General features: G+C 37.2%; 1 protein-coding gene across 4 annotated transcripts in view; it reads left to right on the top strand.

Moving 5' to 3' along the window:
* Positions 1-243: 243 nt before the first annotated feature.
* The window catches only part of LOC139954392 (uncharacterized), a 63,995-nt gene continuing 49,793 nt past the window's right edge, over positions 244-14,445 (top strand). For all 4 annotated transcript variants that reach the window (XM_071954186.1, XM_071954195.1, XM_071954177.1 and 1 more), the window contains exons 1-3: positions 244-677; positions 1,684-1,920; positions 3,854-3,945. In XM_071954186.1, the coding sequence (XP_071810287.1) occupies positions 1,792-1,920; positions 3,854-3,945 (221 nt within the window). In that variant the 5' untranslated portion in view covers positions 244-677; positions 1,684-1,791. The remainder of the gene's footprint in view (positions 678-1,683; positions 1,921-3,853; positions 3,946-14,445) is intronic.

The raw sequence follows: 14,445 nt of genomic DNA, 5'->3' as shown, positions 1-14,445 counted from the left end.
GTCCATTCTGACACAATGTACGCAGTATTTTTAGGCGAACAACCTGTAAATGAACATAGCGCCTCCAACGACGATTATTAAACACGTGGGAAAGTCCCCTTAGCCATGTTTCAATTGGTTAAAATATATCAACATTCTCTTATTTGGCCAATGAGATGGCCTGATAGTAATAAGGAACGGAGCAGAATAAGTCCATTGAATTTCGAATTTGCCGCAAAAGAGGCAAGATTGACGCATATGAGAGGGGGGGAACACACAGACAGAGAGATCAACAGAAACCACAACGAAAGTGTGACGACGGGGTTCAAAACACAGGGCATGCACAGTTAGAAAAAGAACACACAGACGGTCAGTCGCTGGTCGTCATCGTCTATCGCACCGTGCAAATCTAACGGCCACACAAGAGAAACACGTCGTCGGAACAAAAACCTATTAAAAAAATAACACCAAATGACCAAGACACTGATACAGTAGGACTTCGGACCTTTGACTGTGTGGATATATTTCCAGCTAGTTACTCGGTGATTTTGACGGCCGAGTAGCGGAATCAGTAACTCGTCGGAATTATAATCAAGTGACACTGTACATCTAAACTGCACACCCCCAAGCCAATGCCGACCATGAATGCCGTAGTAGGAGATTGAGTAGACGAAAAGCACTACGGCTGGCAATGCATGGTAATGATTAGACCCAGTAACTGGGGCGCTGTACTCCTTTTCAACAATTTTTGACTTTATCTGTCGTACTAGCACGACAGATAAAGTCAAAAATTGTTGAAAAGGAGTACAGCGCCCCAGTTACTGGGTCTAGGTAATGATATGTTTTGTCTTTACTAACTTACTCTATGCTTAACTCATGGACATGATCATGATGGAGGTAGTAAGTAAGTATCTAAAATTTTAAAACAAAAGTAAAAATCAACGATGTTGTTCACTGACAGTATTGTAGTTGTATTTCATATTATGTGTTACTGTTTGATGACTGTTCATTGTAGTTGGTAGTATTACTAGGTAAGAGTGTTGCATTGTTCATTTTATTGTAATCAGGTTAAAAAAAATGTAATTAAAATAAATTTAATCGCTCTCTTTAAAGTAAAGTTTAACCATGTGTACAAAGATCAACTTCTGTTAGCATGGTTAGCCTAATTCTAATAATAATAATTGAAAATGAGAGAATTAGGCTCCTAGTCCTATCATTTTCTGTAACGATTCATTAACTTTTCCAGGCCAGGCAAGTGCAAATGGAAATTTTTCAAAATTTTACTAAAAAGCATTATAAAAGACTCTATTATTAGAATTAACTAATCTGGTAATGTGACATAATTTGGACTTTTTGTACACATTAAAGAGAAGGCTATACAATTTGCAGACTTTGCTTACACTGGAACTTAACTGGCCAGTAAAGCAATAGGTCCCTAGTTAAAACTACCTTGTTAATAGTGTTTTAAAACAAAACTGATATTCATAAAAAAAATTCAAACCCGGGTTAACAAAACCACTACCCCTCTGCCCAAAATATTGAAGAAAAAAAAAAAATTCTTTACAATACATGTGGTCAAGTTCATCAACATTTCTAAGTGCAACAAAGATAAGCTTTTGATTAGGACACTAAAAACCAGCAAGTGTTGTCTTACACACTTGACGAGGGTGTACATCATTAATACATCTTTTTATTCTCACATAGAATAAATTCTCCTGAATGTTGCTGATCATGTCAAGAGCAAATGCTGACGTGTAGGAAGAACCTAAGTTTATTCCTCTGATGTGCTGTAAAGTGTAATGAGATGCCAGTATGAGCGGCAACGTCAACGTCAGACCGAACGTTCTTAATCTAGCTGAAAGAACGACTGTTTCATCCAAGAGAACGGTCCGAGCACCTTTGACCAAGAAAAGAAGCAAAGGAATACCTCTCTGTGAAAGGGTGAGAGCTTTCGTTAAAACCACCATGAACAGTTAAGCTATTCCTAAAATGTTTGTTTATACTTAACAGTGTTAAGTATAAACAAACAATTTTGGAAAAGCAATTCTTGTAACACCTTACAGTCCCCAATCCTTCTGATCCAATTGTGAAGGATTTACAATGTAGAAGGACTAGGGGTCAATCACCAATTCATATCAACTCAAAGCAATGTCGATTTAAAGGAACAAGTTGCCTTGGATCGGACGAGTTGGTCTATAAAAAGCGTTTGTAACCGTTTGTTATAAAATGCAGTTGGTTGGAAAGATGTTTTAAAAGTAGAATACAATGATCCACACAAATTTGCCTTGAAATTGCTTGGTTTTCCTTTTACTTTGCGAACTAACACAGTCGGCCATTTAAATGGCCAACTGCGTTATCCACACAAATTTGCCTTGAAATTGCATGGTTTGTCTTTTACTGTGCAAACTAACTAGGTCGGCCATTTATGGGACTCAAAAATTTGACTCCTACAAATGGCCAACCGTGTTTGTCGATGAGGTAAAAGGAAAACGGCGCACTATCGAGGCATGATTGTGGATCATTGTATTCTTCTTTTACACCATCTTTCTACCCATAATATGCATTTTGTAAGTTACAAAGGTATTTCAAAGACCAACGCGACCAATCCAAGGCAAAGTGTTCCTTTAAATAAAATATTTCTGTGGAGGCATGTTCCAAAAAAGCAGACTCCCTAGGCTTGTCAAGGAACAGCCTACAAAACTAAACAAAACAACAGCAGACGAAGTGCTTTACAGGTTCACAGTTTAGAAAAACCAGTATGAAAAGTTTGAATAACTTTCAAACAGTATTATAGTACGAGCAGGATATTGGAGGAATTAATGTAGGCCACTAACCAAACTGCCCAGTCAATATAATTATTGTCATTAAAAACAGCTGAGTGTAAATTTGCCATCTTTGGGAAAAATTTAATGTTATAAAACTGCATTTTGATTTGCCAACTGGAGTCAATCAATTGGACTACAACTTACAATGCAGTACATTGTTTGACTTCAGTGGCCAGACTGAGGGTCATTCTGTTTTATTCATGAATCAAACACAATCAGTCAGCTGTTTCCAATGCTTCTGAAGCTTGATGCGTGAAATTTATTCTGCATATTCTGCAACTCAGAATTTTCAATTGAGTAATCTATGATAGTTTCAAAGAAGGTTTTCATCTAGTTAGAATGGTGTATTAGTTTTTTGTTGTGTGGTTCTTATATTACCACACTGCAATGTCAATGCTTATATTTCACTGAATAAAGTGTGGCCGTTTAGGTTGTGGGTGGGGCAGGATTGAAAGCCAAATGTCCTGTCTTTAAAGACACTGGACATTTTTGGTAATTGTCAAAGAGCAGTCTTCTCACTTGTTGTATCTCAACATGCACAAAATAACCAAATGTGAAATTTTGAACTCAGTTGGTCGTGGAAGTTGCGAGATAATGATTGAACAAAAAACGGCCTTATGACACAAAGTTGTGTGCTTTCAGATGCTTGATTTCGGGACCTCAAAGTCTACATGTACCTCTGAGATCTCCAATTCAAATATTTAAGTGGAAAATTACTTCTTTCTTGAAAACTACGTTACTTCAGAGGGAGTCGTTTCTGACAATAATGTTTTTACTATCATTAGCTCTCCATAGCTTGTTAACAAGTAAGTTTTTATGTTTTAAAACAATTATTTTGAGTAATTACCAATAGTGTCCAGTGCCTTTAAACACCAGGTCCATGATGCTCAAATTTTCCTTCGGCCTACTTAATACTGAACAACCCTTTCACTGCTTAAAATTGAAGTATTAAGATGGATTGTTCATTTAAATCTCTGGTGTCAGATGGTTTCAGATAATTTCAAACAGTGAAATGACTTAAATTGTTTTGTTTTCGAAATCCTTTGTAGGTAACCCTTGATCGAGTTCTTGGCTTTACTGTAAAAGACAACAGAACATTTGCATGTGACCCAAACACAGGCCTTGTCGTGTATCCAGCGGGGTAAGTAAATCATTTGAGCTCAAAGTGTACAGTACAGGTCGTTTTTCAGTAATTTTGCTGAAATTTTAACTCATTTTTTCATCTGTCAAGTTTTAAATGAATAAGGCTTTCCGCATTTTTGTTTTTGCTGGGGGGGGGGGGAGGGGGTTAAATTTTGTGAAAATAAAGTATTTAAAAAATAAACTATTTGTCATAATGTAATAGATCTCAGTTTTCACCCATAATGTAGCATTCCAATCTATCTATTAAACCAGGGCAAGTTTCAATTCAATTTGAAATGTCCAGGCACAAGTACAATATTCGTCAATGTGACCTAATGACATGCACTCTTCCGATATAATGTGTACACGATGTGTAGTTGAAATGCTAAGTTTGATAATCTGTTATGATGGACAAAGTCCCGTCCAAAAAATCTATGCAATAAAAGTCTGAAAATTATTGATAAATAAATATCTGAACAAAGACAAGCCTGCCAGAAAGGCAATTTAATGTTGAGTTAATATAAATTCTCAATTGTAGTGCTCATATGAAGCCTACACAGATGTGTGTAGTGTACACACACTCATAGTTTGTTTCCGAAGGTTTTTATGTGACCTGTTGTTGTACTAGAGAAATACACTTCACAGTTATTATGTAATTTTATTGCTCTGCAGCATAATGCTAATGTGGTTAATATTTGTACCATCATTATCAATTCATTATGGGTTTACACTTGCTGGACCTATCGATGAGATAATATTGGTATCACTGTAAATAATGCAAGCAGTGTTTGCCAATTCCACCTTCACATGTACTTAGGCCTACATCATGTGTTTTTTTATTGCTCTGGCAAGTCTGTAAAGTAAATAGTTTAAATTGACACAGAACACAATATCACAAAGAGTTGGGGGTCCTTGGTCTGTGCAGGCTCTATGGTGCTTGTTGGCCCTAGCTCTCTGTGCACGCTCTACATGTATGGTGCTTTTTACAAAGCACTAACTGGTCATACCATTGGTTTAAACACAGTTGACTGTGATTTTATGGCAGTTTCTATGGGGTCTCATACAGGCCTCATACATACATGTTAGCCCCAGCATTGGTTGAATCATGGTTGAATCCTTGCTAAAATACATGTAGTCTACTAGCCTTGCTCAAGGCAGTCGCATTATTCGCTCCGAAAAGACGCAGCTGTAAACCCACCCGCCGTATACCCTGTGCATGGTGTGTGCGATCACACCGAATGACCAACCCGTATACACACTGTCACATCGCACGAATACTGTTCACACAAGTCATCGCACTCGTACACCACTAACCGCATGCGGAGGCCGTCAGGCCGACAGCCTTGTCGGATCTGTATCTTCCCGTTTTAATGTGTTGTATTGAAAAAATTCCAATAGTGGACGAAATTGGGGGGGCTCGAGGATATGCTAGTATGCAGCTCATGAATATGTATATCGTTCGTCAGACCTATCAGACAACACAGGATGTGAGGCAAATGAATTATTCATTTTGACGTCCAATCACGCACGTCCCTTATCACGACCTTTGGACCCTATCATGCGTCCGTGGTGGTGGTGTGTGAGGTAAACATGTCTCGTCTTTCGCGGGCATTATGGTAATGAGCTGACCGTGGGAACTCTTCGCTTATTATAGTAATGAGGTCAGTGGCTTCAACACAGATCCTACAAGGCTGTCGGCCTGACAGCCTCCGCATGCGGATAGTGTACGGGGGCATCGTGTCGTGCGATGTTACGCACAGTGAATACGGGTGGGTTTTACGCACAGTGAATACGGGTGTGTTTTTATACAGCGGCGGTCTTTTTTCGGAGTGAATAATTCAACTGCCTTGAGCAAGGCTAGTAGTCTACATGTATTGCATAGACTGAATGTAATAATACAGTCATTCAATCAAAGTAAAAAATCTCCTTAGTTTCAATCGAGAGGGCTGTTAAAATTTAGTTGGTTTCTAAACTTTGAGATCGAAAATGGTGTACCTTAAGACCCCTTGCAAGATTATTACTTCTACTACGTGTATTCATAACTAATTATCATATTGTGCTTTAAGCTTTATTCGTAGCAGATTACTTTAGAGTAAGGTTTTGATTACATTGGAATTCCGAGGTGTGAGGCTTATGAATGGTCATGGTTAATAAACCAATTCCACCTGAGTTGGTTACAGTGCTACAGCCTACCGTGTTATGGCCAAAATTGACAAGGCCTACTGGAATTGACTGGAAAATGAATTACATGAACTGCATCCAGGGTAGTCAAGTATTTTGATCAAGGGAATGTAACAGCATCCGATGAAAAATAGTAGTTTACTGAAGACACCAGAAATTGTTGTTACATATTTTGATTGCTACTATTGAAAATAAGCCCAATGTGTGTGCGAAAAATCCCACTCTGAACCCAACTTGTTTTTAAAATTATTTTCTCTCTGCATGTATTAAAACCACCGAATTGGATGTAGTTTTCACTAATTGTTTGTACTACTAATGCAGGGGTGATCACTGGAAACTGGAGGATGGGAGAACCATTTACTCTTCCAAACCAAAGAACAGTGACGTAGGCCTGCTGCCTTCCTTTTGAATCTTGTTTCCATTAAAAAAAAGGAAAATTCTGTCTGGAAATATTTTTCACCAGTTTACTGCCCTGGCAAATACACCTGTTCAGAATCCATTTTATCAGGAGCAGATTATCTGGCCTTGACTAAAATTAATTTGGGATTTCCTTTTTTTGTTTGGGCATCAAGGTATGAAATATGAAATTGGATGTGAAGAGTGGAATACTCTAAAGTGATGTCAACTCTGCAGCTTAAAAAAAAAAAATTGTAAACAAATTTATGGAATTACACACACCCACCAAACATACATTGTTGTAGTTTTCACACCTACACAAACATGTGAGACTACAAGGGAAGGCTTACAAAATAAAGCTTAAAAATATATTGGCTAAAAACTATTTGTATGTGACCTTCAGCTTCATTCATCATAAATACAATTTAATAAGTTTTTGTCCCCAGGGTTTTTACCACTTTATCCAGTCAAAATAAGGATTTTAAGGCCTCTCCAGATAAAATATAGGCCTACAATTTGAAGACGAATTTTGTAATATACTAGTTAAAAGTTCAACAATTTGATGCACCGTAAATACTTCAGTGCCAACAGCTGATTAAAACTGGAGCGGTTCTTTTTTGTCAGTTTGTAATCTCGCTAACCTTTTGTTTATTTCCATATTAAAAACAAAGACCTATTAAAAGTATAATCTGTGCCTGTTGTCAGTGTTCACTATGTTCACAGAAACCTCTCTAAAGACTTGTAGACAATAGGCTATCATTTGCATGGCAGTAACATCAACCATAGAGCTAGGTCCTTGCCTACATGTATATCATGTACTATGTAGGCCTATGCATCAACTGTCCACTTACAGACAGAATTCATCTCTGGAAAACATGCATCCTACAGATCATTCAGTGAGCAATTTATCTCAGATTACTCCAACATCCAAATCCATGAGGGATCCATTTACACAAAATTACAACCTGCATTGGGTAACAGTACAACTGTCAGGTAGAATCACTGGGGAGTCTCACAGACATCCAGCATCCATCCCAGCAACCACAGGTTTGTTGCTGGATGGAAGTGGATTGGGCTGAGGGGATATTGTGCCATCTGCTCAACATGTGAAGTTTTACAGTTGCAACAAGTCAATGGATCACATACTGCTTGTGTTTGCCCATTTAAATGTATTGCAATAATTTGAATTGCACGTTTGTATTTATTGTAGACAAATATGAATTACAGGTGCTCACCATGTGTGTAAGCCTGATGAACAGATGTATGAACCGTTAAAGGAACACGTTGCCTTGGATCGGTCGAGTTGGTCTACAAAAAGCGTTTGTAACCGTTTTTTATAAAATGCATATGGTTGGAAAGACGTTTTAAAAGTAGAATACAATGATCCACACAAGTTTGCCTCAAAATTGCGTGGTTTTCCTTCTACTGTGCGAACTAACATGGTCGGCCATTTATGGGAGTCAAAATTTTGACCCCCATAAATGGCCGATGTGTTAGTCGACGAGGTAAAAAGAAAACCACGTAATTTCGAGGCATGTTTGTGTGGATCATTGTATTCTACTTTTTCAACAGCTTTCTAACCATATGCGTTTCATAACAAACGGTTACAAACGCATCATTATTATCATCATCATCATCATTATTATTATCATTATTATTATTATTATTATTATTATTATTATTATTATTATTATTATTATTATTATTATTATTATTATTATTATTATTATTTTTTTAAGATTGACACAAAGTTGCTATTTCGAACTTAAAAAGGACAGGAAACCTTGTCATTTCATGCTAAAAACAAAAACCCCATATTTGGAGGGTGGGGGTGGGGGTGTTAAGAGGAATCAAATCCAGACGTTTCAAGAAAATGATGGCATTATATTATAATTTATACTATTACTCATTAGGCTACATTCTGTCATCTGGATTTGAGTTCAGTTATCAGGGTCGACTTGAACTCTTGAATCATGTTGGTTGAAGGACTTATTTCTCGTTGATGTAAGTAGGATGTACATCTAGTGTTGTGGATGATTTGATTGAAAACTGTCTACGCTAATACATAGGGGTCCAAAGTTCAGCATTACGATTCCACGCTTACATTATGTGGTCTTCCTGAAGCCAGAAACTGTAGGCTAAATGTATAATTTAGTTATTTTGAGTTATTCATTAAAGATGGGTAATTTTTCACAAGATTTTGAATATTTGCTCCTGTGTCATTCAATTACAAAGTTAAATATAAAAACTAAATTTGTTTTTTCTCTCTTTTAATGTATTACGTACATTATTCAAAGGGATTTCTAACATGTACCTCAAATTGCGGGATAATACAGCATTTATGATATTAACCGTAACAAAGAAGCCTTTATCACAGATATCTTGCACACTATGAGTAATAATAACATTATTCATAAAAGCTTGGTCAGTTTTGCCAGGGGAACACTTCTTCAAAATCAATATTGCATTCCTGTCTGGCTTGTGATCTTCATTGATTGAGCATTGATTTTTCTGATGTGTTGTCTTTGAGTTGTGTTTTAATTGAGATATATTTACCATGTTTACAGCTTCAAAATTCCTGTAGATTGTCATTGTGACATGTACAGGCCACTTCACAGTAAAATTATGCACAAGTATCCGTGCTTTGATGCAGGTCATTTTTTATTTTAACAAATAACATTTAAAGTTAAAGACTGATAAAATATTTTATCGTCAAACTAAATTACGTTATATCTGAAATATGAACACAGAATAAGAGATGAGTAAATAACGACAGTAGCCTATAAACTGAGGTTGACTCAGGTTCACTAGTGTAGCGGGCTCATCTCTCCACCCTCTGAGAAATGACAGTAATAACATAAACACTCTCACAGTCACAGTACACTCATCACATACTGCCCAACCCATAAGGTGACAAAATGGGTATGTCATAGCGTGGGCCATCTGCCTGTATTTTCACAGTCGATGAGTGGTAGTGCAGCCTTGCCTTCAGAAACCTTTGTTTGTAGAATACATGTAAGTGTGTGTATTAGTGTTATCAACCTCAGTTGTGTGTGTATTGTATTCAGTTTTAACGTTTTCTGTGTAAACCACTAACGGTTCAATTTACAAATTTTAACCAAGATGTAACTGTTCTTTATAGTTTCAATACTGTATCATACCTGAATCAAGAAATTGTGATGTACCACCTACATATGTACATGTATGCATGAAAAAGCACTACAATTTTATGAAAAACACTGATTTGAAATTTGATCTCTTAATTTGCTTTTAGATTATAGATATTGTTTATAATTGCTACAAAAGTTAAAAAGATTAAATATTTTAATTAATGATAATTTATAACAAATGAACAGTGCTTTCCACGGGCGATACAAAGGGATCTTGATTGTCTGAAAGGATGTGTTTTCAGATGGGTCTTGAAGATGGAGGGTGAGTCATGGAGGTGCGTGCAGAGGGAGCAGGGTTCCAGAGTGCTGAGTGCAGCAAAGGCTCGTTGGTCATTAATTGTTTTAAACATGTCAAAAGACAAATTTTGTGTGAATCATTTACGAGGAATGTTTTCCTAGTCACACAGCTACACATTATAGCTGTCCAGACCTTGATTAATAATTTGCATTCATCATCTACAGACAATACAAGAATGATTCCCCAAGCCTTTCCCTGCCCATATTGGGTAATTGTTATGATATGCACATTCACACCTTCTTCTTCCAACGACAACGAGATGTGAGGCAACCCTGGAGCAGGCAGGCTTCCTATTGACAATCTCACATTCTCAGATTCTTTATTATAACCTTGTTTGTCATGTGGGCGGCCGGGTCTTAAAAAAATCTAATATTGGCCACTCTCAATAAACGCTGGCGCCTTGCTTTGTGTCGTCCCGACATTCCAAAATATTTGAAGGGATAATCTCTTTTGATTGAGTGTTTAACACGTGAAAAATTATGGGAAGTGCAAAAATTGACGGATTTATTAATTTTCAATTAAACCAGTATCTGCTGCACATCTCCCTTAATGAAATCACACACATCTTTATCATCACTTTGGGACTTCCTTGTTATACCCAAACAGCTGCCAAGTGCTAAATATTTGTTTGGAGCACAGTTCTGAACTGAAACGTGATCAGTTAAAGAGTGCAGTCATCACCCATCAGGCAGTCCAACTGAATCAAACAAATCGTGCAATTTTGAAGGATTTGGGAAGTATGCATGACAGCTCTTTGAAAGCTTGTTCCACAATTCAAACTGGTGCATATTTTTTTTCCTCAAAAGAATCCTTGGCGATGAAAGATTTGGCATACATATTTTGTTTTAGAAATACTGTCAAGTGGGATTTTTTTCTCTTCATTAAAGTGAATTTTAAAAATTACAATAGTCCCTACAGTAAACAAAATTACTCATCAGGGCCTACGGCTCATTGCTTTATAAACCAGGTTTTTTTTCCTTTGCTTCGTTGTTTGTGGTTTTCTATACCCAATATTCACATTTTTGTGCCAATCATTTTTTAAAGTACTTGGAAAATCAATGTTCATCACAATGAGAAACGTGACTTTGATGATACCAATTGCCAACAGTTTGTTATTGTGAAATTCCTAATATTGGTCCACTTGTCTAGGTACACACTTCATCTAGAGTATGATTTTTTTTCTCTTCATAATATTAATAGGTTCTGTTTATTCGGAAGATCTTTGTACCCAATGAGCCTATTTTGTGAGCTAGTTGACAAGAAGGGTTCCATTGTTGTGAGGTGATCTTACAAGGACCCAACAGAGATTCACACCAGTCTATTGCCGAAGTCTGGAGCCTTTTCACAATAGGACTCTGTTGATGTGTGTGGTTACCTTGACTATGTACATGTAAGCCCTTGTTGAGTGCACCTCAGCGTGGCATTACATGCGCAAAAAATTCATGGTTAATGTACATACTGGCTCTGTATTATGAGTTGAGCCATGAATTTAGTTGTACACAGACCTGAAATCCACTTGCTTTAATACCTGTTGTACATCATTAATCTTTTTTTAAGAGCATTATGAAAAGCTCTTTAAGGCTTGGACCATGTAGGAAGGCTTTGACCATGCTTTGCACCATGGCTTGACTGTAAATGTACTGTTCAATCAGTGATAACAAATACCTATATATACATTGTAGTTTGTCTCGGACAGAATACAGTGGAATACTTCTGTTTTGATCCTGTTAGTGTTAGGCCATCGTGCTGCATCACAATCCTCAAACAAGAATTGGCAATGATTTCTCCTGAAAGAGATTACATGTAGGTTACATATCACCAGAGTCCAATGCTCCTCATATAGTCCACCGCTGTTCAGAGCTCTACAATCGAGTGCCAAATAGTTTTGCGCATGCGCGAGATTTTCAGCAAGTCCAACGTTAGATAAATTATTCACAGCAGTGACCCCATCGCTGTTTTGTGCATGTTTCTATGACTTTAACGATGAGTTTTGTTGGCGTTTGTGAGTAAAATTGAATTTCCCTGATATTAAAACAATGTTTGTTGTAGAGGAAAATTATTATTCTATCAAATTATTCCGTTTATATAGCAGCAAACCCTCTGGATTAATTAAAATCAGTGGGATTCCACCAACATTTTTCTGACGCGGCCCACATGTTTCACATACAAACTAAACAAACGCATACAATGCACAATGTTTATTACAGTTTGCACACGTCACAAAAAGCGACAATTGCCCAATGCTTGTGTACATTACTCTTGATAAAAATGCTTCACCAGAACGTCGTCATGTGGTACAAAAATAAACAGGGAATTGTTTTCAAAGGGTTTGCTCTCTCAATTTTGAGTGGAAAACATTAGTTGTTATATATTTCTTATGTGTGAGGTCTATTTCTCAACAAGAAAATTCACATTACGTAGATTTTAAAGGATCAATTCGACTCAAAATCTGACCATCGCAACTAACTTCATTGCATATTCATGTTTAGTTTTCCATCTTGGCTTTTAATTGGTCAAAAATCGCGATGACCCCAGATCGTTTTCAACGGTTGAAAGGCTATGTTTTGTTTACGATTTTGACTCAAGAGAGCGCTCGTCAACAACTTCGCACATGCGCAAAACTAACTGTCAGCGAGTAAGCAGCGGTGAGTCATAGATGATGAGGCTACTTTCAAACCTATTTGAAGTACCATCTTTTTCATATTCCAAGGAATGACCAGCTGGTGCTAGGCCACAAACTTCCCCCATGAAAAACCGTTGCACATCAGTCCCTGTTTCTTTACGATGGACTGTACATGTAGGCCTACGTACAGTGGAGGTCCTCTGATATCAGTAAATTAATAGTTTTATGTTTAAATTCCAATATTTTTTAGCAAAGTAAAACATTCTTCAGTCTTATTTTGTCAGTTTACCATTTTATATTTTAGGATCCAATTCCCATATTTAGTGCCACCATCAACATCCAATTTTGTGAGCAAAGTTATCCCACTTTTAGCATTGAACTACTTAATGCTAACGCATGCAGTAGTTTAGGACATTTTCACTTTTACAACAAAAAGAGCATTTGCTGTCGGCTGTACAACAGCTCAACTCAACCAGTTGTGGTCCAAGGGCCAGTTCCACTCCCACAACAACTTTCAGGATGAGAGGATTTGTGGTCAGACCATGGGAGCCTTCTTTTCATGGTCAGACAGGCTCACAGAATACCCCATTGTGTAGGGAGGAATCTTTGCTTTACATCAGCTAATGAATAGTACAGTTAATGGTTCAGTGATTTGATAATTTGACTAATTACCCCAGGCTAAAATTGGTGCACCTCTTTAAACCCAATGGGTTGGGGTGGGGGTGGGGGCTGAGGGTTGGGGCGGGAGTGCAGGCATTTGGGAATTATTGTGAATTATTTGTGGGCTAAATTGAGTTAAAGGAACACGTTGCCTTGGATTGGACGAGTTGGTCAAAACAAAAGCGTTTGTAACCGTATAAAATGCATATGGTTGGAAAGATGTTTTAAAAGTAGAATACAATGATCCACACAAGTTTGCCTCGAAATTGCTTGGATTTCCTTCTACTGTGCGAACTAACACCGTCGGCCATTTATGGGAGTCAAAATTTTGACCCCCATAAATGGCCGACGTGTTAGTCGACGAGGTAAAAGGAAAACCACTCAATTTCTAGGCATGTTTGTGTGGATCATTGTATTCTACTTTTACAACATCTTTCTACCCATATGCATTTTATAAAAAACGGTTACAAACGCTTTTCAAAGACCAACTCGACCGATCCAAGGCAACGTGTTCCTTTAAGAGTGAGGTTAGATATGTGTAGATGACATTTTATGACCACCAGTGGCAGTGTCATATCACAAATTAATATCACACTCTATTAATACGCAGTGTGACAAATTAATCTTTGATAAATGATGCCTTTCTGTCTGCATTAACCAAGAGAAATATCAGTCATAGTTCTGTGTAAAAGAGTTTTTGAAACTGTGATTCAGTGATTTTTGTTTGTTCCACGATGACTTTTGTTTCTAATAGTACAGATGTGTATATAATGAATATTATTTTAAAAAGAGAAAACAAATGAATGTTTCACTGAGTGAAACAAGGGTGTTTTTTTTGTCTCATTAATATCTCGCAACTTGGAAGCCAGATTGAGCTAAAATTTTCACAGGTTTGTTATTTTATGCATGTTGAGATACACCAACTGTGAAGACTAGTCTTTGACAATACCAATTGTATCTAACTATGTCTTTTAAAACAAATCATTGCCCAGGGCAGTCTGATGCACTGGACTTAAGGTCTGGTTATTTTTTCCTAAACGAGCAAACAGAACTTGAGACCTCCAGTTATTGTTTCTACATGAATCCGATTTCAACTACATGTATATGAGCCAATCTGTAAATGAGCAAATGTCAACATCTTTTGCAGGATTAACAAGGAGCAAAAATATAACCACAAACCACAGGAGTGGC

The sequence above is a fragment of the Asterias amurensis genome, chromosome 1 (assembly GCF_032118995.1).
Source record: "Asterias amurensis chromosome 1, ASM3211899v1".
Taxonomy (NCBI): Eukaryota; Metazoa; Echinodermata; class Asteroidea; order Forcipulatida; family Asteriidae; genus Asterias; species Asterias amurensis.
The sequence above is the reverse complement of the archived record's forward strand: the minus strand, read 5'-3'. Positions and strand labels throughout refer to the sequence as shown.